Raw genomic sequence first — 25,729 nt, 5'->3', positions numbered from 1 at the left:
AAAAAGTACCTCGAGGTACCAGTACATCATGGTACTAAATCATTTATGATTGTTGGATCTAACAATGTCCATCATGCCTAGCTAGATCCAACGATCGAAGACGATTTAGTACCGTGAGGTACCGATACCTCGAGATATTTTTGTTGGACCGGAGTAACCATATTGCCCTCACTGGGCTTGGCATGCACGGGAAGGAGAGGAGGCCATGGTTGGCCAAGGGAAAGGAAAGAGAGGAAACGGCCCAATATGAACCACAGGAGCTTGAGGATTGTGTTTGGCTTGGGAAATATTTGGAGGATTTGGATGGATATTTGAATTCAAAACTTGGAATTTGAACTAGGGATCTAAAATAGAGTTTTTTTTTATGGACTTCTCGAAGTGGAGCCAAGGTGAAATTTGTTGAGAAATTTCGGAGGAATATAGCTGAGTTCTTGCTGACTCTCACTGAACTTAAGAGTGCAGCAATGACCTCCTCTGGCATTTGGTAAAGATCGAAGTGAGTGTGAAACCAGAGCTCTGATCATCTTACAAGCAGAACTCCTGATGGGAAACCATGGCCATATCACTATCAGGATATCAAATTATCAACACCTAATAAGTTACAGCTGCAAACTTTATGGACCGACAAACAAAAATAAATGAAGTTACCCGCGCAGTCGACAAACAAAAACCATGCATAAATAAACTGCAGCCTTGCAGGCATATTAAAAAAAAGGACCAGACGGACGGTTGAACCGGGAAAAAACCAGAACTGGCGACCTTGACAGCTCAATTCAGTAAAAATACCATCCCTGCAATCGAACCGGTAAAAAATGGTGAACCAGGCAGTTTTTAAGGGAACCGGTGAACCTGTGGTGGTTTTTTAAGAATTGAACCGGTTTTTAATTTGTCTATGGCAATATGGCATTATGAATTTATTATGTTACCATATTACATTTATTTTTTTATGTTGTGGCCATATAATAATAGATATACCAGTTTATTTATGCATATTTTCACCAATTTGTGATGGTTCTATATTTAAAATAATGCAAACCAAATATAATATTAATAAATAAAAAACCGATGGTTCGACCGGTGAACCAACGGCCAGAGCGGGTTGACCCCCGGTCCAATTTTTTGTACCATGCTTGCAGGCAAATTCATTGTGTCGAAAATTGCGGCTATTTTTTTTTACTTCAGTTGTTCAGAAGAGTTCCCAGTTCAATGTTCAGGCTGAACAAGAGCTAGCACTAGCAGTAGCAGTAGCAGCTCTCATCCGTCAAGTTATCGGCCGTATACTCCTGAAATTTTAGTCGACCGTTAAAGACTTCAATTAATCCTCACACGTAGGTATAGGATGGTCCTGCAAGTGGAAATTTCGCCAGCAAAACCCACCTGGGAAGGTACTCCAATAACAGAGTTGATGCCCCAAACGACGGATAAAAAACACGTCAATGCACGATGATATATGGATATTCATGTGATCACTTGTCACAGAAGCAAGCTCATAAAATGAAAAACTATATTTCCATCTTGGTCTTGTGGTATACATAAACCGAAAAGGAAATATTCAACAGGATGGGCATTATTTCTGAAGTCACTAGGAACATATAGTTGAATAAATTAAGAATGATGAGTGGCCAGCTGTCATTTGAACAGATTTCATCTGTTCATCAGAAAATGTGGGAGACAGACTTCAAATTATACAACATGATGGCCTCGTGGCATGATCTTCCACTTTAAATGGAAGAAAATTCTAAAAGGATTGAATGCTATGTAAAGGCTGAGGCATGGGCTTATCTTGTAGGAAATGCTCAAAGAGTTTTAAGGCTTGCCGTGGACGATGGAGAGGAACTTCATGCCCCGCTCCTCGGATCGTCACCAGTGTCAAACCTTGATACACTTGACACCAACCAGCAACCTAAGCATGATTCACACCATCAACAAATAATAAGCATAGAAAAGGGATGGGGAACAGAACTGGCAGGGTGGTAGTAACTGTTGCTGACTAACCTCCTCATCATCATACCAAGGATACCAGTTAGTGACAGTAGGTAGATAAAGTGCATCAATGGAGTATCTTGTCGCAGTGAGGGGGACTACAGAATCAGCGTCGCCGCTGCCAAATTGTCCAATACAAATATTAAGTCCACGTTGATGGACAGTTTCATATTACTGAATCAGCATTGTATTATGATTATGATTTATGAATCTATTAGATCAGCAATAATGCAACCATCAAAGAATAAGGATGCAGTTTCAAACCATCTTTCTACAAAATCAAGAAATCTGTGTACCTGAAAACCCATATTCTTAGACCAGCCGCAATCAGCTCACGGTAAATAGGAAGCATGGATCTTGGTGAATCTTTCCAATAATAAAATAAGTCATCACTGAAAATTGTTACAGAATCTCAGCACAAATTACTATTACCAAGAAAAAACTTTGTTGAACTAGTTGTGATTATTGGAAGATGCAATCAATTGACAGACCTGCAGGTGGTCCAAGCATACGGTATTCCAGTGACATTGGCATGAAATGCCTTTTGCACTTCTGGTAGGTTGTAGTACTTCGTAGAGTACTTTTCAGTGCAGGGATCATATCCTCTAGGCAACCATGGCTACATTCGAAAATTTTTGGTTAGGAAGCAATACATGAGCCATGTTTTCACCATATATTCAGAGGGTATCTGAATAACACTATAAGCAGTTGCAGTGCTGCACACATTGATCCAAATAACTATTATACCATGCTACTACCAAAGAACAATTAACTTCTAGTTTAGAGTGGACAGACTTACCAAGTTACCCCTTATTAACCTGCGTTTGAGAAATGAAGTTTTTTTACAGGTAGGCGTGTAGATGCTGTATGCATCAATGTTCCCTTGTTCAGCCTCAGCCACTTCATAAATCTTGTTACATGCTTCTGATGCGTGCGCAGATGATTCAAAATCACAGGCCACCTGCAGCTTCTGATATGTATCATCAGATATCAGCCCGTGTGTCCACCAGTACTCAAATGTGCCAACGTAGTCATGGTAATCATCGATTACCGCATTTCCAACCTAGTAAATTTGGAATACCATTTGATCATTCATAAGTAGAAAGTGACCAGACCAATTTATATTTTCAGAGATCACACAGTTCATTTAGGAAAAAAAAAAGAGAGAACACACAAAGTTCTCACCATAAAGCCTTTAAAGTTTAGGATAGGCTTTTCAACGTCTTTGTTATTCCGGTACACTAGCTGAGACAACTGAGGGACATAGTGCCCTGAAAAAGCAGTCATTGCAGCAGGAATGAATATGCTGAAACATAAAGACAGTAGCATATCTGCAATTTGCTAAAGTGCAAAGCTCCTATCTCATAATTAACCAATTATGATTGAAATTCACCTCCATAGCTCTCGCCTGCGATGTAGAAATCACGGTACTTGTACTGCGGAAACCGTTCCAACCAATTCACCAAGAAAGCATATGAATCATGAGCTGCACACCAGCAATTAGCATCAGAGCAAGAAAGGATTTGACACTATGCTCCTAGCAGCACTAAACAAGAAGTTGAATTGCTTCCAGTTCACCTGTCTTGTTATCACCAGCAGTCAACAGATCGGAGGTGGTGTTGGAGTAGGAGTAGCCGACGCCGGCGGGGGAGTCCAAGAACAGCATGTTGGCCACTGCAACCCAACGAAAAAATCATCAAAACGAAGCACACAATTCTCGACTCAAACTGAGACGTCTGCGGGAAGAACAGAAACCGAGACCTCTGTTCCAGGGGTAGGGGTTCAAGTAGAGCGACCTCCCGTCGGGGTTGATCCGGAACGCGCCGAGCTCCTCGGAGGCGCCGTACCCGACGGAGGAGCACCCGGGCCCGCCGTTGAGCCAGAGCACGAGCGGCGCGGACGCCGGGTCGGCGGCCTCGATGAGCCAGTAGAAGAGCGCGCGCCCGGCGGCCGCGTCGACGGTGACGTACCCGGAGTACATGGAGAAGTTGACCCGTGGCTGCCCCGGCAGGGCCGTGATTCGGTCCGCGGCCGCCTCGGCCGTGCCACTGTCACCTCCGCCGCCGTCGCCGCCGGCGGCGGCGGAGAGGGACATGGGGAGAGGGTGCAGCGCCAGTAGGATGGCGGCCAGGAGCACGGCGGCCTCCGCCATTGGCGCGCTCCCGATGGGTCAATGGGTCGCGGGAATGGAGAGCTCGGAGAAGTGTGGGAAGTCAGTGGTACGACTCCGCGAGAGAGAAGGAGAGGGAGAGTTGGGGAGAATTGATACGGAATTTCCGTTGGGGACGCGTGCAGCGCATGGGGTGGTTGTTGGCTGAATGGTTCGCGGTCTTGCAGCGGTCGCCACTCGCCGGCCTGGCAGTGGCAGCTCACTGTGTGTTCCCCTTTTCAAGTTCTCATGCCGATTTGTTTGCGCTTTTTGGCCAGATTATGTGCCAGATGATATATGATGAGAAAATGCATTTTTGTTTGAGGAATTTAACATTCATTATTAATAGAAAATGAAATAGTGAGATAACCTGCGTCTGTAAAGTGAGGATTCAAATCTAGACCGGTGCATTGCTTCGTAGCTCTCTACCAGTCAAGCTACTAGTAGTTCTCGAAAAATGCAATTTGTGGTACACGGAGTATGTGGCAATGTAAAAGATGAAGAGTTGAAATTATATCTTTGACATTATACAACTTTCACTCGTAGGCTTTTCTTGTTTTTGAATGATTTTGAGATGTTTTGGTGAAATTGCTTTTATTGCATAGTAAAATTTAGAGTAAAGTGTATTGTTGGTCTCTAAACTTGTTCGTCCGTGTCGTCCAGGTCCCGAACTTTCAAAATACATTTCTAAGTCATCAAACTTATCAAAGTATGTTATTTTGGTCCTAAATTGCTACAACCACTTCAGAATTCTGCATGGTGCTCATGTGACATGCCACATAGGAGTTGACTCATTTCCTTTATCTTCTTTCTACCCTTTTTCTTCAGTTCTTCCTTCCTTTTTTTGAAAAAAAAGAGAAAAAAAAGAAGGGAAACACAGAGGAGACGAAAAAAGAAGAAAAAGAAAATTTGGAACCGGAATATTCATATGACATGACACGTAAAATGTCACGTATGATATTGGAGGGGTTGTGAAAATTTAGGATTTGAATGACACACTTTAACCAGTTTTGAAGATTTGAAAATGCATTTTGATAGTTTAGATTCTTCGGTGACACATATGAATAAGTTTAGGGACCGGCAATACACTTTACTCTAAAATTTAAAGCTGGAATTGATCACCGTTAAAACCTACTATATTTCAACACTAAGTCAATAGTATTTTGACGTGGGAATTTTTTTTTTCATTTTTACTAAAATTTTAACAGTCTTCTGAATTTTCTTTTCGAATGAAAGAGACTTGGTTTTTAATCCTTTATCTGAAAAACATAGGGCCTGCACCTTAATTGTGGCTTTGAAATCGCATTTGAATATGGAGAAACACGAGAAAAGGGAGTCAATGGCATCAGACGGCTCCCAGCTCATCCGACGGCGAATCGGGTAGATCAGCTCGCTCTCTAGCCTTCGCACGCCAAGCAGCTCAGCTTCCGCTTCCGCTTCCGCTCTCTTCTCCGCACCTCATGGCGTCCCTCCTCTCCCTCCCGCGTCTCACTCTCACCCCGACCCCACGCGCGAACCCCGGCCGCCGCAGCGCCCGCCCCACGCCGGCGAGCATCACCTGCGGCCCGCGCGACAACCGCGGCCCGCTCCAGCGCGGCCGCTCCCTCTCCACGGAGGCCATCCTCGCCGTGCAATCCCTCAAGCGCCTCACCTCCTCCGACCGCTCCCCGGCCGCCGCCGCCGCCGCGGCCTCGACCTCCCTCGGCCGCCTCCTCAAGGGCGACCTCCTCGCCGCCATGGCCGAGCTCCAGCGCCAGGGCCACTGGTCCCTCGCCCTCGCCGCGCTCCACGTCGCCCGCGCCGAGCCCTGGTACCGCCCCGACCCGGCCCTCTACGCCACGTTCGTCTCCTCCTCGCCGGCCACCGAGGACGGCGCCGCCGCCGTGGACGCGCTCGTGGAGGCGTTCCTGGAGGAGAAGGAGCGGGGCGGCGGGTTCGTGGATGGGGAGGAGGACGTGTACAAGCTGACGCGGCTGGTGCGCGCGCTGGTGGCGAAGGGGAGGGCGCGCGCGGCGTGGAGGGTGTACGAGGCGGCGGTGAGGATGGGAGGCTGCGAGGTGGACGAGTACATGTACAGGGTGATGGCGAGGGGGATGAAGCGGCTGGGCTTCGAGGCGGAGGCGGCGGAGGTGGAGGCGGACCTCCGGGAGTGGGAGGCCAGGATCTCGCCGCCGGCCAGAGACGTGCTCGACGAAATGCGCGCGCGAGAGAGGAGCAGCACAACTGCGGCTTAACTGTAAATCTGATTATCGTTTTAGAAACCTGAGGATTATTAAAGTCGTAGCTGCTTCTCTTCTTTTTTTTTTACTGCAATTTTTGCAAAGAAAGTAAAGTGTTCTGCTACTGTAACCAGCAAATATGTCTAGCATTGTGTTACAATCTAATTATACATAACAAGATGCTAATGCAACCTTTTTTTTCTTTCCAAATTACGTCAACAAGTGGCAGTAAGACGAACAGTAACAAGCAAATGATTTTCTCATTCTAAAGTTCCAGTGCTGTTAGAAACTGAGAATGCATTTTTACAGTACGAACACATGAACAGCTGCTGCCATTACAATTTAACCTGATGTACGAATGGTAATTAGTTGAGTCACTCGTCGAGGCCATAATCCTCACCGAAGTATTCGTCGACCAAACCATTGGCCATGTTCCTCATCTGCTCGTTCTCGTGGAATTGAAACCTCTCCATGGCCTCAATGCCGTCCTCCATTTCCACAAGCTTTGGGCCTTGCTTATTGGGATACCCCCTCATCACCTGCAAAAATGTATTCAATTTCCAGTGAGATCCAAATGTATCCAAGAAAGAAACAGAACATGTTCAGCAACTCTGCTTGTGAGGTGAATACCGTTGGAGGAATGAAACAGAGATAGCTAATATGGTAAAGATTTCCTCACCAGTTCTAGGAACTGAAGACCAAGCCCTGCGGTATCTACATCAGCAGACCTGACCAAGTGTATAAATCCTGGAAGGGCTCCACCATCTACGATAGCGACTAGATGTTCCACGATTATCTTTGGGAGTTCGCAATTTCCAGTAGGGACAACACACAGATTTCCTAGGGTGTATGCTGCTTCCCTGCGAATATCAAATTGCGCGCTGGTGACAAGGCGTATCAGCACAGGCGTGGCCTCACTGGCAAAAATCAGTTTCTTGTGCTCAGAACTGCCTGCTGCTATATTTGACAATGCCCATGATGACTCCTACATAAGCAGTCAGCAAATTTCATAGGGTAAATCAAATAATCACAGGAGTTCTCCGAGTATAACCAAGTAAAGTTGAACCAGCAATGGAAAGCAGACCTTTCTGAGAACCCTGTTATCACTCTTCAAACATTTTATAAGACCTGACAATGCTTGATCTAATAACAACATTTAGTTAGTGCTTGCAATTTGCAAGATATATTTTCCAGAAAGACAAGGAACTGTTAACTGATGAATAAACACTGTAAACAGATATGGTAGGAAAAGGGTCATGGAGTTTACCAATGATATTGTTTCCAACAGTTAGGACTGAATCAACCATGTAGTCATCAGCGGCAATAAGATTTCCCAAACCACGAAGCACCTAAATTTAAAGTAGAAGTATCAAAGTGATTGCAATGTGAAATCCACATTCAGTATACACATTTGCAGTAATTGCAGAACCCTAATGAATGGGAGTAAAAGTATATACTGTATATCCTTATGAGTGAGTAACTACACAAAAATGGTAAATCACTATCACCACCTTTATTCAATATAAACAGTAAATTAATAAACAGATTCCTCCGAATGAGACATGGACTGATTGCATATTACTTGTCACATTAGCCACCAGAAGTTATAGTTTTGAACAAAGAGATTTCTCTTTTGAGACATAGTCAGTTTGGTGAGCATTAATAAACTACAATAAATAGGGCTCAACTAATAGGTATTCAATTAATTTAAAGGAAAGTATCAAAAGTGTGAATAAGCAAAAGGAAGAAACACTATGAGGTAGAGATAAATGGACCATACTGGGATCAGCAACTGCAAGTTCTCAGATGAGAACAGTCGTCCTATCAGCAGCTGAGGCACAGAACTTCTTACTATTAAGCTAATACCTCTGTCTGAAAGTGCTGAAATATAGACCACAACCCATGCCACCTCAGTTGCTAACTCTTCGTCCCTGATAAGTCCAAAAGTTACTCAATAATAGTAATGATTAAAAAGGTCCACGCTGGTTCAATAATGGTTTGGTTAATTCATTATCTATGCCATTGAAAACTTTTATCGAATACCTCAAACATTAAACAAGACTATATCAACTACATAAGGAGATAGTACCAAGTACCCCCAACAAATACAACATACCACATAATTATAACTGATGGAAAGAACACCGGATAAGGAAATAGTACCAAGTACCCAACAAATACAACATAGCACAGAATTATAACTAATAAGATTGACAGGAAAGAATTATTCCAATTGCAATACTCCCATATAGTGAACATAAAGCAATACAAAGTTCAATGCAAAATAAAAGGATGTCAATAAAGAGACATACTCCTTTTCCAAGCTCGCTATAATTGCATTTAGCACGCCATCAATGGTAATAAGCTCATTTGCAGCCTTTGGATCAGGCCCCTAGATTACAAGAGAAACAAATGGGTTAGTGAAATGATGCTCTGCAAATAGATAAGCATGTATTACAAGCCAGTTATGTTTTGGAACATGGCTTAAGGTTTTCTATAACAAAAGAATGCTAAAACTAACAATGATAGCTTAGAAAATAGCACGGTTCAGAGAGCACGTGTATGTAGTTTGTGCTTGCCTACAACGATAGCTTAGAAAATTAAGAGAGAGTTTATCAGTACAACCTTGATGAGATTTGACATAGCCCAAGCAGCAGTTCTTGCTGTAGAACCTTTACTGGAGAACATTAAACGGGTAAGAGGCCGCAAAGCACCTTGTGCAAGTAATGTGCTTCTCAGCTCTGCTCCTTCACCAGCAACATTACCAATGGCCCATGCACATTGCTCGGCAACAAGTGTGGAGCTCTTTTCTAACCAACATAGGTAGCTCAATTAAATTTTTAGCATAGTCAAAGCTCTGATTTCAAACTAAATAGTAGAAAAATATCTACAAACATCATTCTTGAGAAACGCATACAGGAACATATAGCAATATCTTCTAATGGGAATGAAGATGAGCATTGAAGAAAATTATTTAATTTCAACCAACAAGAGAGATGAAACTAACCACCAAGGTGAGCAATAAGCAATGGTAGAGCAGGCAGCAAGGATTTTGTTTCTTCTGGTTCCCCAGCTGCTATGTTTGTAAGGCACCAAGCTGCCTCTAGCAACTGCATTAAAATCATGAATGGTCCTGATAAGAGACAAACTTCAAATAACAAAAGATATAGAATTATAATGCTGAACACATTCAACTCAGCTTTATAATATTTAATGAAGATATAGCTTCGAAACAATTAGTGCAGCATGATCAACCTGCTCATCTGATGATCCAAAGGATAGATATTGCACTAAAAGAGGGACTGCTCCAGCTTTAATTGCAGTATCAACTAGAGGTACTTCAGGCTGTGACAACAAGCGTCTCAAATCACGAAGCGCCTCTATCTTCTTCTTCTGAACGCCTTTCCCCCTAAGAGCAACGATATGTACTGTTGGTTATATATTACACTTCAGAACCAGAGTACTTTCGATACATGCTTGCACATTTTCATAGTTTTAAGTTGGAACTTATAAGTGTTCAAACCAAACCTTCAGCAACATACTTTTAAAAGACAAGTGAATAAATAGAATATCTGACAGCAGAGGGGGGCATTTGGTTCATGTTAGCAGCATAGGGTTTTGAAATGTTGGTAGAATGTGAGGTGTAAAACATAATGAAAATTACTCAGCACATGCACCATAACAGAATTATAGAATATTTTTTTATCATCTGTAAAAGGAATACATGACAGAAAAATTATAAACCAAAAACTCCTAATTAATTACATAACTAGGTATTTTTATTAGGAAAAAAAGAGGCAAGTCAGCAATATTTAAATTAAGAATGTACGGACAGATGTTTATATTAATACATAAAAAATATGCCAGTTCCATACTGGATTGACAAAGCAGATTTCAATTCTTCAACAGCATGAGCAGTCTTTGCCTCAAGACATGCTTTCTCCTCATCGACCACCATATCACCCTCTTCCATTTCAGCTTCATCACTGCCAGAAATTGGAGCTCGACACACACGCTTTGCACGGATCAAGGCTTCCCGTCTTTCCTTCCCAATCGCAATAGCTTGTTCCCGCCTCCGGCTAGCTGCCGTGTTGCGCACTACAACCAGAAACCCAACCAACTAAAGGTTATAATAACTAGTGCTCTAGCACAAAGCTTTCTATGAATATGATGAACCAAAATGCATTATGCTTATTCTGTATTTTGTCTTTTTCACCCGTTGCAGTTTCACATGAGATTAGTTCAGTAGGGCTAGGGGACACAGAATTAACCGACTATGGGATGTTTATTCCTGACATCAGATTAAATTCTTTAAAATCACAGAAGAAGTGCACTTTTAAACTTAAAAACAGGTCAATCGCAGCATCTAAGTTTCAGCAAGTCAGCCACAGTCCAGTGCATGCCAAATTGTTGGCTAAGCCATGCTAACCAGCTAGATTTCCAACCACATAAGACCAGTCACTCATATGATTCGATCTAGAAGTATAAGATAATATCGACCTACTGTTGACCTTAATTTTAAGCCTTTTAACCCCTCGTTGGTCCAACCTAGCAACTACTCAAACCTGACCGGAGAAGAGTCTGAGCGGCTCTCTCCTCCAGGAAGGCAAGAGCAATTTCACTCGAAGAAACTCACACGCGCACTCAAAGGGGGCGGCTCGGGCTCCAGCCTCCAGCAGCAGCAGGCGGCCGCGCGCGCCAAATGTTCTACGAAATTCCAGAGCGGCCGCGGACGGGCGAGAAGAGGAAACTGGAAGATGTACTGGGTGGAGAGCGCGGACCTGACGACTTGAGGGCTTCGCGGTGGTGCTGGAGCGGCGAGGCCGAGGACGGCGACGGGGAGGCGCTGTCGTCGGCCATCTTTTTCTCCGGCGGCGGAGCTCGACGGCCGCGAGGTTTGGCGAAAGTGGAAATCGACGGAGGAGTAAACGAGCACGCAAGGCGGTAGACTGGGCCGGATTTGAGGCGGCTAGTGAGTAGGCCTCACCCGTGTGGCCCAACTTGATACTGAAGTAGAGTACATCGTGTTTGATTTTAAATTTTTAGCAATTTTCGATGAATTCTGAATGTTTCGCGACTAAACTGGCACACGCATTCTATCTCGGTTTATTTGAATTGTTTCACTGAATTCAAAACCGTTAAAAAATTCACAACTTCCAGCAGATTTATAAACACATTGAGTGGCAGTTTCAAATAGGCAAGGCCGCAAGGGTGCCCATTTGACACATCTGCTTCACATCGATAAGTTTAAAAGTGGATTGCCAACACAAACGTGATACAGTATTACAATGTTATTCAGAATGACAGAATACACAAGCGGTCCATACGGAACAGAAAGACCGAAGACGATCAACACAATTCAGAGAAACAGGCTGGAGTTTCCATTGTCCATCATGATCCCATATCACACAAGACTCATATTTACCGACGAACATACAGAGTTTCACCAAGGCAGTAGAGAACATTCATCACATAATAGCTCAAGTGCAAATAGAGCAGAGCAGATGTTTGGCACGGTTCACATGCCACGACCCATAGTCTGCTCCTTTGGTGGCGTCATGACCAAGACAGATCGCCCGTTGAAGCCAGGATGGGGGACCCTGCGCCGCAGCTCGCGTCCCTCCTGGCAGAGCGCACAAGGGTGACAGAAGTAGTGAGTTGCAAGGTCGCAGGCAACCTCCAGGTGCTCACGGTTCCCCTCATCCTCAACAAGGCCATGGCAGCACCCACATTGCTTAGTGAAAGCCTCAAAGCTACCCTGAAAGACAAACACGCAAAGCAACCCATGTCAAAATATTGCTTAGAGTGACACCAGAGAGACAAGTTCATGGTGCAGAAGGCAGAAATTCCAAGTTTAGGACCGTTGTTAAGAGCTTTCAGGAGTGGCGATTAACGAATATTATCTCACTGTTAGTTGAGAAAATCATACACAAAAGTAAACAAAGGCAACTAGACAAAACTTGCCTCAAGATTGTATCGTCGACGAATAGCTGTACGAGTGTGATGAGAGAACCATGGGGCTATGCAGTTCCACCCAAAGAGAGCATTCCCAAGCATATAGAGGCCAGTGTAAGGCAAGCAGCTGTTTGCAAAAGTTCCTGGTCTGGCTGCAAACCTCTCAACATTACTACCATACAGCACACATGGTGCTATGCTTCCAAGAAGACCTGATAAAATCGAAACACAATTATCAGTTCAAAGGAACACATACAACTACACAAGCATTTAAAAAAAACATTTGTTATGACCCTTAGGTTGTTTTTTATGACCCTTGAGTCCCCATCTTAACCTTAATCCACAGTAGCCAAGATATGCAGAACCTGTCAATTTGTGAATTGTGTACACTATGGGGGTCGTCATGAATATGTGACAAAAGATCCTCAGGTGATGTTTCAACTGAGTAGTTCAACAGGCCATTGTAACTTGATGAGAATTCATTTAAGTGCAAAGACAACCTAGGATCAGTCTATGTACAAGAGTTTGTGCTATGCAAAAACTTTATGCTGAGAAAACCCGGCATACAACATCACATGGCTATATCTGCTTGTCAAGTTTATAATTCAGCTTAAAATTATTAACCAAAGCAATTAAAATAAGGGAAATAAACAAATACCAAAGATTAAGTAGGTTGATAAAGGGGAAAAGATAATTTTCAAGTTTTATGCTTTCAAATGAATCAAAACAAGCTGGCCACAATCATTCCAACCATTAGTGTAAAATGTAATAGTTGGCTACATAGGACAGCATTGTCAAGATAAATTTAGCATGTCCATTAGCTGCACAGATCCATAACTAGAAGTAAGATTGCAATTCAACTACAGCAATTTAAATGCTAATTATGACTACCAACTCTGAGAAAGCAAGTACTCCCTCCGTTTCACAATGTAAGTCATTCTAGCATTTCCCACATTCATATTGATATTAATGAATCCAGATATCCATTGACATCAATATGAATATGGAAAATGCTAGAATGACTTACATTGTAAAACGGAGGAAGTATGTTGTAAGTTTCTTACGAGTTGAAAATGTGTATCATAGTCAGGAGAAATCAGCTTAATCTTGAAGTGGTTAATACAAAATTAGTGTATTTAACGCCCCAAAGGGAGAAATTTGCAAAGCTAGAATCAATTCTAACATTTCAATCAATTATGATTAAATAGTGAGAAATTCCCAAATAACTTCTGAAGTATTTACGCCCAAGAATCGACCAAGAACAAGAAGTAGACAGATCTTATAACAATCGCAATCAGTTCCAACAATTTATGGACCTCTCATTGCCAGAGAAATCCCTAGATAATCTGATCGCTTCACCTAAAATCATGCTCGATCGACGCGACCCAAACCGCGTGTTCTTCTTTTAGATCCTCCCCACAACGAAACCACGAGAATCGCTAGCGAGAAACGCACGCAAACGCAAACCCCCCAACCCAACACCCGAGAGATCTGAGATCGACATGCACGTACACACTTCGACGTCGCTGCTGCAGAACTCGTCGTTGCGGCCGAGGCAGGAGAGCACCCCCGAGTTCCAGCTCTCCCGCGGCGGTGCGGGTGCCCCGAGCGGCTCGCCCATAACGACGGGGACTCCATCGGCGCAGCACTTGGCTGCCTCCGGAGGCGATGGAGGCGGAGACTGGTGGAGCTTCTTGCCGCCGGCGCCGGCGCCGCCGCCGCCCGGTGGCAGGAGGGGGCTGGCCTCCTCGTGGCGGTGGTTGGCGTCGTCGGCCGCGCCCATGGCGTGTCGCGTGGTGGCGAGGGGCGAACGAGACGAGACGCGAGGCGAGGCGAATGAGGTGGAGGAGAGAGAGAAGGGCGCGAGTAAAATACGGAGGTGAAAGCGCGTGGAGACCGAGAAGAAAATGGCTTCGCAGCGAAGAGATCAAGGGAGAGAGGCGAGAGGTGGAAGAGGGTGAAAGCGTGCGACTCCCAAAGAGCGTCGTCTGCTTTAGAAAGCGTATTTTCTAGGAAGAAGACGTATTCCAGTGAGTTGGTTTTGAAAGGCCCAGCCGGCCCAGCCCAAGTAGGGTTGTTCTTCCCTACTAATTCTCCCACCTCCACCGCCTCCGGCCGCCTCTCCGGCGATCGCCGACTTCTGCGAGTAGGCGTGTATCCCCTTGCGCCTCTTCGCTGATCCTCTTTTGTTCAGCGGCTGCTCTGATTGGTGGGGGAGATGGTGAGCAGTCATCTTTGCTACAGCACACAAGTTTATTCCATATTTGCTTGTGGTTGTATGTGTATGGGAATAAATTTAGTTGGGAGTAATGCAGAGTTCTATCGATAGTGACATGTTTGGATGGGATGAGTTTAGCTTTAACCCCCAATCCCTTCAGTTCGTGGGAATTTTTAGTTCGGTTTATTTGCCAATCCGAAGGGATGCGTATAGACAAGGGCTAAGGGAGAACTAGGTAGAAGAGTTCAACTTGTCGATGCTTCAAGTTCTACATTTGTATTGTGATGGTGTTGTAGATCCTTTGGTAGTGGTGATTTTTGCTGCATTTTGTGATCAAGTTTCCCTGCCCTGCAGATTTGTTGAGCCGTAGTGTGAATAACCTACTTGTGAGTTTGTTCATCCATGTTGAGTAGAACTAGAGTGGGGAAATTAAGTTTCTGGGTAGTTGTTTCAGTGTAAGTAATTGTCCCATCTGTGCTGCCTGCCAAACAGTTGTGTCTCGCTACCTGCTTTATTTGATTCTAACAAGTGGAACAGATAACCAGACTAATAAATCTCTAAATTTTCCATTCTCTTAGAAGTTAAAGCAAATTTCTGTCTCCTCCTTATCTTTCGCATGGTATTCATATTAAATGGTGTTCTAATTTTGTACATACACTGCCTATTGTCAAGTCTTGCATAGAGTAAATATTAGAATGAAGCCAACTTGATAGTGATAGACCATTTCGCTAGCCATTGCCATTTATTGCAGCAATAGTTAATCTGGTAAGTGGTAACTGTGATGGCCTGTTACTTCATAATATGTGAGCAATTCCTATTGTCTTCTCATGCTATTTAATTTATCTAACTTCTGGATTATATGTTATCCTGTTGTTCGATTTTCATTTTCAATCATGAATATATATTCAACTTATGCAGGCTGCACCACTTATAGCAGGACTTGCGGTGGCAGCCGCTGCTCTTGCCAGTAGATATAGCATCCAAGCTTGGCATGCTTATAAAGCAAGGCCTATAGTTCCCAGGATGCGCAAATTCTATGAAGGTGGTTTTCAACCTGCAATGACCCGAAGGGAAGCTGGTTTAATCCTGGGTGTCAGGTACATGTCATATAAAAGCATAATATGTGCACCACATTTGATTATTATTTATGTTACTCTTAGCATACAGCTATTCATATGTATACTGGGGATGTGTTTTTTTTTTTGAAATATTGGACACGAAAGACACAGAGCACACACTTGATGATGACTGATTAACTGCAATCAACTTAAAACAATCGGTCCCAATAACTTCAATAAAAGCTATTTCTCTTCTACAAATGAACAGGTTATAAATAAGGCAAAGGATACTCTGTCCTTCCACCAGAAAATGCTTTTGATAAGAGAGCCTCCTAGGAGTGTATGGAACAGCTAGCTTTTAACATTTACAAATCAGATTGTAAAATTTGACCATTAACCTGTTTGGACTTCAGATAAAGCCATAGATGGGGTTAGGTTTAGGGTCAAAATCCTTATATTTTAGTTCATATTTAAACAAAATCTTAAAAAAATTCAGAGTAATCCCCTCTATAGGAAAACCCTCTTAGAATTGTATATAGATTTATGGAATAGGGCTGAATGAACCTTTCTCAACCACCACATGCATAATGCATTTTCTTAATTTTTGCATTACTTTGCATTAAATGTCAAATAAGTACTGAATTGCCATGTACTCCCTTGGTCCTTCTAAACATTGATGTGAGCAAATAGACAGTATATGTAGAAGAGTAGAACTATCATCTCAAGCTGGTATCATATTTCCATCTTCAATCAGCCACAATGACAACAAATGTGCAATGTGCCAGATACCTAGTTGAAATGCTGTTATATCAGTGTTGTATTTTTTGCTTTCATCATCCAGACATCCATGGGTCACTTTGGATGTAATTCGGTTAAATTTCCCCTGTCTCTGAATGTAATGTCGGTTAAATTTTCCATGTCTCTGAATATGTGACGACATTAGTCACGATTTACTTTTTTTTTTTTACTTTGCGCTGAAAATATCTTTGTTTTCTTGAAAAAATGTACTGCTGGAGTCAGACTTGTTAACTCTTGAGGTATGGAAAGTTTCTTATTTTTCAATGTCTGGTGTAATCAGTACTAGCATGTTGGATTAGGTATTGAGTTGTCCATTCTAGCTTTGAGCAGGAGGCATGTGGACATGTCTGTCCAGTCATTGCTGCATCTGTAGAAGTATATTTGTTGGTGATGTTTCAACTTGTCATTGGTAATATTCAATTTGAGGCACACTATGATTCTTGCTATTGTTCATTGGTCTCTTTTTTCTTTTGATGCCTCCAGAGAAAATGTCCATCCTGAGAAGGTTAAAGAGGCACACAAAAAGGTCATGGTTGCCAATCATCCGGATGCAGGGGGCAGTCATTACCTTGCTTCGAAGATTAATGAGGCCAAAGATGTTTTGCTAGGTAAAACAAAAGGAGGTCGATCAGTCTTTTGAGTATATAATATGCACTGTTCGTTCCTTTTTTTTTTTGAAACCAAAGCCAGGCTAATCTGGAGTTATATTAAGGAGAATAGAAAGTATTTACAATATCACCAAGAAAGGTGAAAGAGATAGAACAGGGGAAACAAAGAAGAAAAGCAACAAGGAAAACCTAAAAGGGAGATGATAAACCGAAATTTTGATATACATGAAGGTAGAATTAGTCTTTCTTCTTTGTTCCTATCTCTAGTTCCAGCACTTAGATGATAAACCGAAATTTTGATGTGTTACAAAAAGAAAAGGACGGTATATTTGACCTTTTCAGATCAGGTTTTTCACTGTTTTGACACTTTGGGCAGTTATGTGCCACATGGTTATGGGATCACTAATATACATGAAGGTAGAATTAGTCTTTCTTCTATCTATTACATGGTGATGCTCTACAATGTAACTAATAACATCACGCCATGGGTTCCTTTTCGTCACCCTTCCTTAGTCTTGCCTTCCTCTGGAGTCTCCTGTTCTTCAATTTTCGCCACAACATTGTCTAACATCATGTCATGAGTTTCCTTTTCATCACCCTTCGTTAGACTTTCCTTCTCTGGAGTCTCTTGTTCTTCAATTTTCGCCACAACGTTGTCTAGCATCATGTCATGGGATTCCTTTTCGTCACCCTTTGTTAGACTTTCCTTCTCTGTAGTCTCCTGTTCGTCAATTTTTGCCACAACATTGTCTAGCATCATGTCATGGGATTCCTTTTCGTCACCCTTCGTTAGATTTTCCTTCTCTGGAGTCTCTTGTTCTTCAATTTTTGCCACAACATTGTCTAGCATCATGTCATGGGATTCCTTCTCCTCACCCTTCGTTAGATTTTCCTTCTCTGGAGTCTCTTGTTCTTCAATTTTTGCCACAACATTGTCTAGCATCATGTCACGGGATCCCTTTTCATCACCCGTCATTAGATTTTCCTTCTCTACAGTCTCATGTTCTTCAGTTTTTGCCACAACATTGTCTAGTGTCATGTCATGGGATTCCTCTTCATCACCCTTCGTTAGACTTTCCTTCTCTGGAGTCGCCTGTTCAATTTTTGGGGTATGCCTTGGCATGTCAAGGTGCCACAGCATTATCTGTGAATCAGAACAATCAGAAGGGATTCCCCTTTTCTTGTCCTCATCATTGATCATCATTTGTCGTACAGCTTGGATTAAATCCTGGTATCACCAAAAACCATGGTCAGGTAAGTTATCAAGTTCTGGTTTCAATTGTGTGTATGTTATTTTTGCTGGAACTTAGACTGACAAACCTGATTTATGCCTGTTGATGAGTTATCCCTGCGGGTGAACCTCTCTGAATCCCATAGCATTGAGCTCTTAAATCCGACTGCGTGCATGTTTATTTCAGGAGGTCCAGAGCTTGAGTTTTGCTTGCTTGCATTGGTATCTAGTGCAGCCAGAGTGGTTGTCTGTGTTTTGTTGCTGCTTGAGTCCCAGGTTGTCTGTGTTGTGTTGCTACTTGAGTCCCAGGTTGTCTCTGTTATATTGCTGCTTGAGTCCTTTGAGTACCAACCTGTGATTTGAGATGAGTTACAGGTCGGTCCCTCTAATTTTACTGTCTGATCTGCTGATGACACAGTAGCTATTGGCCATGCTGCAATGCCCCTGTATCATGGATCGGACAACAGATGTCAATGTGCTGCATTTTGAATATTTTCTGAACTAATCTACACGAAACTAATGCATAACACAGCAGAATTTGTCCAAATATTTTGTGTTTTGTTTCTGTTGAAAATATTCAGTGCAATGAAAGGAATATATTGAAAGCTGCAAGATAAAGTATAGAAATATAACACACCGAGTTTGCCTGAGCTGTTGGAAGAAGCGAAGGTCGTAGACGCTGGAAGCGGCGGCGAAGTGCACGACGCCGGGCAGCCGGTGCAGCTGGATGTGAGACAGCGCCACGTTCATCTGGTAGTCTACCTCGTCGCCGGCGGGGCCGGTGAAGTTCTCGGCGGCGTAGGTGAGATGCCGGAACATGACTCTGGTGCCACGCAGCGCGTTGACCGCCCTCGCCGTCGCCGTCGTGTTCTCGGCTCCGACGACGATCCACAGCAGCGGCGGCTCGACGAGACGCAGCGTGTGGCCGAGCCTCGTCAGCGACGCCTCCTGGGACATGCCGTCGTCGTCGTCGTCGTCCGGCCGCGTGACGGTGACGATCAGCAAGAGGTCGAGCTCCGGAACGGGAGGCGTCGCCGCCACCGTTGGCCGGAACGAGGCGCGGATGCTGTCGATCGACGTGGCGCCGGTGGCGGCGAGCGGCAAGAGCGCGGCGAAGACGCCGATGGCGAAGCAGAGGGAGAAGTGGACGACGGCTCTGCTCCATAGCCGCAGCCTCTTCTTGGACCTCTCTTCCGAGTCCATTCCCAGAAACATTCAACAAATTCTTTTCTCTAGTGCTAAACAATCAATCCTGAATTTTTCAAATGGAAGCGTGGGAGCTCGAGATTTGGATGGAATTTGTTTGAACTGGGAAGACTACACGTTTGATATATATAGCGAGTCCAAGATCCAGCAGCGAAATGGTTGACTTGCCTACAACTTCGTGGCTACCACGACTGTCGTTGACGAACTGGAGAATGTCAACCCTACGGTTGGATGTCGGTGCATCACTGTCGGATCGAATGAGCTGTGTTTTTTAATCAGGGAGAATCGATTGGATGCAACATTTGTCGTTGCCGCCATCTCCAGTCCAATTAGCTGGTCAGGCCGAGTCGCCGAAATGTTCAAGTGATCAAGTCAAGGGCACAAACTGTAGGCTTGGATTGCTATGCTATACTCATCGAGCATTACTGAACATTATGGCAATTCGAGAAATAAAATGTGAAGAACGCAGTTGCATCAGAAGCGAACATCAAACTCAACAAGCAAAGTTTCAGAAAACCAATGTGACTGAATCGATCTATTCCAACAAAGGTTTATTCAAGCAAAAGTTGACCAGTTCACTTCCACTGATCAGTGAATCAAATGATCATGTTTACAGAGAAGCTAGGACGAATTCCTCCCTAAAATTGTCCAAAGTAAGATTCTGAATGTTCTGGGGGATTGAACAAACAGGAAAAAAAAACTAACAGAGGCGATTGGGTTAGCGGCTGGCCTGCGATCGTTTCAGGATCATCCAGGTCTCGAAGAACTCGCGCACAGCGGCGTCGCGCATCAGGATCACCGCGTCCCGCGCCTCGCCGATGTCGCGCCTGGCGTCGCGCACGAGCTGCTTCGCCTCCGACGGCCAATCGTTCCGGCCAGGGGACAAGGCGGATCTCAAGCGGAGGAAGTCCTCGGCCGCGGCGGAGGCCGACGTGGCGGAGCTCAGCCTCAGGAGCGCGTCGTGGGCGCGGGGGACGAAGGCGTCGTGGTGTTCCCACCACCTCTGCCACGCCGCCTCGTCGCCGTGCGGGAAGTCGTGGAGTTCGAGGCATCGGATCAGCAAGTGGGCGGCCACGCCGTGGAGCGTGATGAGGCGCGTGATCTCGCGGTGGGCGGAGTTGAGCGGCCCGTCGGTGGCGAACGCGCTGGCGAGGGTGTTGGCCCAGTAGTCGATGCCGGCCTTGTGCCCCTTGTGGTCAGCGGCGACATTGGTGGCCGCCCCGTCGCCGCCGGTGTGTTCGACGCCGCCGCCGCTGGTGTCCATGGGGACGCCGAAGGTGAACGGCTCGTAAGCGGGGGCGTCCACGCTGAAGCTGCCCTCGCCACCACCAGTGCTATCCATGGGGACACCGAAGCTGAAGCTGCGCCAGCCGCCACCGCGGCCGCCGCACCCGCCACCCATGTACAACGGCTGCTCGCCGCCGCCGGTGGTGTTGAAGGGGACGCCATGCGCGATGTCGACGAGGACATCGAACTCGATGCTGTCAAGCAGGTTGCAGGCGAGCTCGATGCTGGCGAGGGCTCCTTCCGAGGTGGCGACGACCAGGAGAAGTTCCGGCACCATCAGCACCATCTGCTCGCGCTGCGGTTTCTCCATTCCAACGTCCCCCCGAGCTCTCTCCCTTTGTGTAATGGCGGTGGACGCACCGCCTCCGCGTGTGGAAGAAGGAGGCTACTTGTATGGATGCGGCGGTGGCGGCGGATTTTTGCGAGGATATTAATTACAGTGGATAGTAATTTGGGTTCCTTGCGTGAGAAGCCGCAGGAAATTGATTTACCCCCTGTTACTTATGCCGGCGAGGCGGCGAGCTAGTTCGGACGGAGACGGAGGGGATGAGACATGGGCCCACCTGTCATTGGGTAGACGCAAGTACTGCCATGTGGGCCCCGCATGGAGATACACTCTCTTTTAAACTCGGATCATTCGAAGCCTCGGAAAAAACGAGCACTCGCGGAAGCACAGAGAGAGAGAGAGAGAGAGAGAGAGAGAGAGAGAGAGAGAGATGGAGATGGAGGTGGAGGTGGAGCTCACCTGGATGGCGCTGTTCCAGCGGCGAGTGGTCATGGCGGACGCGCACTGCCACAAACTCCACGGGCTTCTGCGCGGGCTGTTCGGTGTCCTCGACGGGCAGGCGTGGCGCGAGATGGTGGCCGTGGCGGAGGAGACGCGGCGCATGCTGGAGTCCGCCTCGACGGAGCTCGGCCTCGCCATCGCCAACATGGGCGCGGCCACCCTCCTCGCGCCCGGCGGCGAAGCGCCCAGAGCGTGGGCGCCGGCGGCGCCGCTCCGCTCTGTCGACGACGGCGGCATCGACGTCCCCCGCGTGTGGCTCGTCCACTTCCGGCTCCAGGTGGCCGCCGAGACCGCCAGGCGTTTGCACGACCGGTTGGAGGCCACCCGCGTCCACGTGTGCGCCGCCGAGCACCTGGTGGCGCTGGAAGAGGACGACGACGGCGGCGATGACGATATGGCTCCGTGGATGCATGGCCTCTCCGCCTCCGAGCAAATCGACGGCCTCATGGAACTCAGAGAGACGCTCAACCTGGCGGTGGACCTCGTTGCCATGACCGCCATGGCGCGGGAGGAGGTGTTCTGATTAGGGCGGCGTCAATTGAATTGAGATCTCCGGTGATCGATCTGGTCAATCTGTCTGCTGCAGGATTGGATTGTTCGCTTGATCGCTTCATCACTAGTTGGTCGGTTGGTGTCGGTTTTTCTTTCGTTTCCTGTAGCTGTGATCTCGGCTGCCTGACAGCCTGAGGCCCTTGTGCTTCTGAAACTTCTGATCAATTTGATGATTCGAACCTGACATGAGATTGACCTCCTTGCTGTTAGTGCGATCATTCAAAATGTTCGATCGATTTTGATTGTCTCGTCAATGTGCATAATCGATCTGCTCGAGTACCCAATACCCTTTGTTTAGCCCTTGTTTGTTTTGTTACTTTGCCTTCCTGGTGAATGGATTTGCATAGTGTAAAAACGCTTGAAATCGCATCCCGTTGACAACAGAATAACTGTAACAGCATGCTGTTACAATGCTACAGCATTCTTATGATTGCCATGGAAATTGGATGATTTTTTAATGCACGGAATCCATCTAAGTCCCAACCTGATTGGACCAAAATCATCAAAACTGCCCAAAATTAACAGCGTCAGAGAACCGGCCGGCCTACGAGAACGCTCTCTGTTTCTGAATTCTGCGTCAGAGCAACAAATACGGGAGAGTTTTTTTCGAGAAAGTTTATGGGAGAGTTGGCGAAATTGCCTTTTAGAACGCAATCAAACATTGGCTGAGACCTGCCTGGGTCGTTCGTCAAAGGAATCGAACTGAAATTGTTTGGATTGAGCATTCAGGATCGTCTCTGAATTTCACACAATTCAAAATGTTATCAGGGGGAAGAGACCTGCACTTGACTTCTTTATTTCATGATTTGATCATCACGACGGATCAACCGATCTCACGTTTATCTACAAGCTGAAGCTCTCAATCGATAATGGCGAGCTCAGCAATCTGACAAAACGCGTAACCTGCAGAGATGAACAGAGACTGACGATGGCTGCTTCGAATTGGGGAGACGCCACGCGCGCGCGCGCTTAGCGATTCTGATTCAGAACCATCCAGGCGTCGAAGAACTCCAGAACAATGGCGTGGCGCATATCCGTCAAAGCGTGTCGCGCTTTGGAGACGTCGTCGCGGGCGCGGCGGCGGAGGCGCTTGGCCTCCCGAGGCCGGTGGCTCCCGCTCCCGCTCCTCCCCTCGACGACTCGGAACACGTCCAGCGCCGCCTCGACAGCCCCCCCGGCGCGGCACAGCCACCACCGCGCGTCCCTGGCGTGGAGGACGGCGTCGGCGCGGTGGCCTTCCCACGCCTGCCACGCCGGCGCGCCGCCGCCGCCGCCCTTGAGGCCGCCGATGTGCGCAGCGCAGTGGACGAACAAGTGGCCGGCCTCCGCGTGCGTCGCGATGAGCCGCGCGACCCTGCCGTGGGCGCCATCGAGGTGCTCGGAAGCGTGGCGCATCTGGTCGGAGAACACTCCGCCATCGCCTCTCTTGGCGGCCTTCATGGCCTTCATGCCCTTCATGGTGGATTTGATCGCTTTCCGAGAGGTGCCGATGCGCATGAGGATCGCTGGCACCGTCCTCGCCAGCTTCATCCACCGCTCCTCCTCTCCCAGCGACCTCTCCCGCTCTCTCTTCCGCGGGTTGTATGCGCAAGCGCGCGCCATGGCTGCGCTCGCCGGAAGCGTGACACGGTTAGGATATTTGTTGCGGCGGCTGTTCGAGGAAGGTTGCTTGCTCGACAAGCCACAGGAGTCCACGTTGTACCGATCTCTCAATGACAGCGTGGGCCCGCTTCTCCATTTATACTGCGCTGCATGTGGGGTTCACTTCACCGGGAAGGCTATTAGTATTTCAGAACACGCCGCGAAAGCGAAGCCTCCTCCAGAAACAAATCGTCGAGCACCCAACGAGCGAGGCGAGCGAGAGGGGGAGAGATGGCGGAGGAGGAGAACCCATGGAAGCCACTGTTCTGGTGGCGGGTGGACGCCATCAACCAGAGAGTCCGTGTCGTTCGCGAAGATCTCGCCGCCGTGGAGCAGCAACTGGCGTCGCGGGTGGACAAGCTCTCCGTTGCGTCGTGCGCGGGGGACAAGCTGCTCATGGAGGCGTCCAGGGCGCTCGGCCTCGCCGTGTGCTACATGGAGGCGGCCCGGCTCCTCGCGCGCCACCGCGGCGGCCTCATCGCGCAGGGGCGGATTCCCAGTCGACACGGCCGCGTCCACGACGACGACCTCGCGGTGCGCCGCGCTCTGTTCTACCTTCGCCTAGCCAAAGCCCGCGCCGAGGAGGCGTGCGACGCCCTGGATCGCTGCCGCGGCCACCTCGGGGCCGTCAAGATGCTGCTGCGCCGCAGGGAAGCCCCGGCTGGCGTAGCCGATCACGTCGACGGTGAGCGTGCCTCCGCCGTCGGTGACCTCGAGGCCGCACGGCAACTGATGGTGGACACCGACGCGTTCATCAGCGCCGCCCTCGGCGACCGATCAGACGTCGATTAGATAGATACCTAAATGTTACTTTTGGTGTAATGTTGTCTCAGCTTTTAGTTCGATTTTGTCATTGTGCAATCATATGGGTTGCAAATTGGTACCAAATGCAAGAGATACTCTTCTTAGACCAGTTAAATCCAGTGATCAGTTTTCCCCGCAAAAAAAAAAAAAAAAAAAAAAAAAAAAAAAAAAAAACAGTGATCAGTTTGCAATGAAATGATCCTTTTGAGAATCCAAGATAGAATGAGGCAAATAGTAGTTCATGTTCTGGTTGCTTGCTTGGCAAAGCCGCAGGAATTTGTCGCCGGTTAATCCCATTTATAGTGCGGCGGCCGCCGGCGATGAACATCCCGGTCCCGGAGGCGAATGAGGTAAATGAACCGTTACGTTCGTGGGGCCTTCCTTTGTTTCTGAACCACTGACGAGATGGGGCCACAACATACGTGGGACCCAATTGTCAGCCGCGTAACGCAAGGAGCGACTAGTAGTCTGGGCCCGTGTACACAGTACACAGTACACCACGTCACCACCACGGCCGGGCATTGTCAAGCGGGAGAGATCTAGAGAGAGACGGCCGCCGGTTAAATCCATTTGTACTGTGCCGGTCGCCGCCGGCGACCCTACCGGAGACGGAGGAAAAAAATATACTAGCAAACTGTTACGTGGGATTGCACGTGTCTCCCTGCAAACTGTTGGCATGTATTTTGAGAGTTGAAGCCGGCTGAACATTTGAACCACTTGTTGCTACTGCTAAAGTGCTAAGTCGATGCTTTGAAATGATTGCATATATGTGTAATGCGCTCGGGATAACGATTCAAAACTCGAGGACAACGGCGTGGCGGTGCGGCTCGCGATCTGATCGTGATCGGGCCGCGCCGGACGACACCGATGCCCGCGTAGGCAAGCGACAGAGCGGACCGGCGTGGCGGACGGCCTCGGCATGGTGTCCCTCCCAGAAAGCTCTGGCACCACGGGTGCCACCGCGCGCGGACGAGACGACGCGGCCGGAGACAACACTGCACCGCGTACCAAACTAGTACCAATCATGCGGATTCGTGTGCAAACACATAACTAGATGATGTACATCATAACCTGAGATTCAGCGGCAGATTCGCATCATTTCTATTTGCTAGCAGCGGCGTCGGCGGTGTTCCAAATTTGATCAATCACACTAGTAAATGCGTCTCTGAACTCTGAATTTTACATGGAATTGGAATGAACTATGAAACAAATTGGTAGTAGAACTTCAGAAGA

The 25,729-nt window shown here is 46.8% G+C and overlaps 6 protein-coding genes and 1 pseudogene across 6 annotated transcripts; 2 read left to right on the top strand and 5 right to left on the bottom strand.

Annotated features, from left to right (window-relative positions):
• Positions 1–1,490: 1,490 nt before the first annotated feature.
• Positions 1,491–4,299, bottom strand: LOC127757922 (serine carboxypeptidase II-1). The gene is made up of 9 exons (XM_052283517.1): positions 3,745–4,299; positions 3,562–3,657; positions 3,377–3,469; positions 3,169–3,254; positions 2,783–3,046; positions 2,475–2,602; positions 2,280–2,375; positions 1,996–2,101; positions 1,491–1,903 (listed from the first exon to the last, which is right to left on the bottom strand). Exons 1-9 carry the CDS (start codon positions 4,133–4,135, stop codon positions 1,739–1,741), a joined length of 1,425 nt encoding a protein of 474 aa, XP_052139477.1. The 5' UTR covers positions 4,136–4,299; the 3' UTR covers positions 1,491–1,738.
• Positions 4,300–5,496: 1,197 nt separating this feature from the next.
• LOC127757933 (protein THYLAKOID ASSEMBLY 8, chloroplastic-like) lies at positions 5,497–6,366 on the top strand. The gene has a single exon (XM_052283526.1). The coding sequence runs from the start codon at positions 5,593–5,595 to the stop codon at positions 6,364–6,366; it is 774 nt and encodes a 257-aa protein (XP_052139486.1). The 5' UTR covers positions 5,497–5,592.
• A 165-nt stretch (positions 6,367–6,531) lies between these two features.
• LOC127757914 (importin subunit alpha-2) lies at positions 6,532–11,297 on the bottom strand. Its single transcript, XM_052283505.1, has 11 exons — positions 11,133–11,297; positions 10,227–10,449; positions 9,607–9,760; positions 9,359–9,461; positions 8,977–9,161; positions 8,664–8,743; positions 8,132–8,282; positions 7,619–7,700; positions 7,436–7,494; positions 7,031–7,336; positions 6,532–6,890 (listed from the first exon to the last, which is right to left on the bottom strand). Exons 1-11 carry the CDS (start codon positions 11,209–11,211, stop codon positions 6,726–6,728), a joined length of 1,587 nt encoding a protein of 528 aa, XP_052139465.1. The 5' UTR covers positions 11,212–11,297; the 3' UTR covers positions 6,532–6,725.
• A 286-nt stretch (positions 11,298–11,583) lies between these two features.
• LOC127757943 (cell number regulator 8) lies at positions 11,584–14,230 on the bottom strand. The gene is made up of 3 exons (XM_052283537.1): positions 13,819–14,230; positions 12,316–12,518; positions 11,584–12,109 (listed from the first exon to the last, which is right to left on the bottom strand). Exons 1-3 carry the CDS (start codon positions 14,087–14,089, stop codon positions 11,870–11,872), a joined length of 714 nt encoding a protein of 237 aa, XP_052139497.1. The 5' UTR covers positions 14,090–14,230; the 3' UTR covers positions 11,584–11,869.
• A 2,958-nt stretch (positions 14,231–17,188) lies between these two features.
• Positions 17,189–19,469, bottom strand: LOC127757905 (probable glucuronosyltransferase Os01g0157700). Its single transcript, XM_052283498.1, has 3 exons — positions 18,857–19,469; positions 18,309–18,663; positions 17,189–18,216 (listed from the first exon to the last, which is right to left on the bottom strand). Exons 1-3 carry the CDS (start codon positions 19,432–19,434, stop codon positions 17,488–17,490), a joined length of 1,662 nt encoding a protein of 553 aa, XP_052139458.1. The 5' UTR covers positions 19,435–19,469; the 3' UTR covers positions 17,189–17,487.
• A 674-nt stretch (positions 19,470–20,143) lies between these two features.
• LOC127760421 (uncharacterized) lies at positions 20,144–21,022 on the bottom strand. The gene has a single exon (XM_052284675.1). The coding sequence runs from the start codon at positions 21,020–21,022 to the stop codon at positions 20,144–20,146; it is 879 nt and encodes a 292-aa protein (XP_052140635.1).
• A 294-nt stretch (positions 21,023–21,316) lies between these two features.
• LOC127760422 (uncharacterized) lies at positions 21,317–22,022 on the top strand (annotated as a pseudogene).
• The last annotated feature ends 3,707 nt before the right edge of the window (positions 22,023–25,729 follow it).

The sequence above is a fragment of the Oryza glaberrima genome, chromosome 1 (assembly GCF_000147395.1).
Source record: "Oryza glaberrima chromosome 1, OglaRS2, whole genome shotgun sequence".
Classification (NCBI taxonomy): domain Eukaryota; kingdom Viridiplantae; phylum Streptophyta; class Magnoliopsida; order Poales; family Poaceae; genus Oryza; species Oryza glaberrima.
Note: the sequence above shows the minus strand (reverse complement) of the source record. Positions and strands in the feature narration are given on the sequence as shown.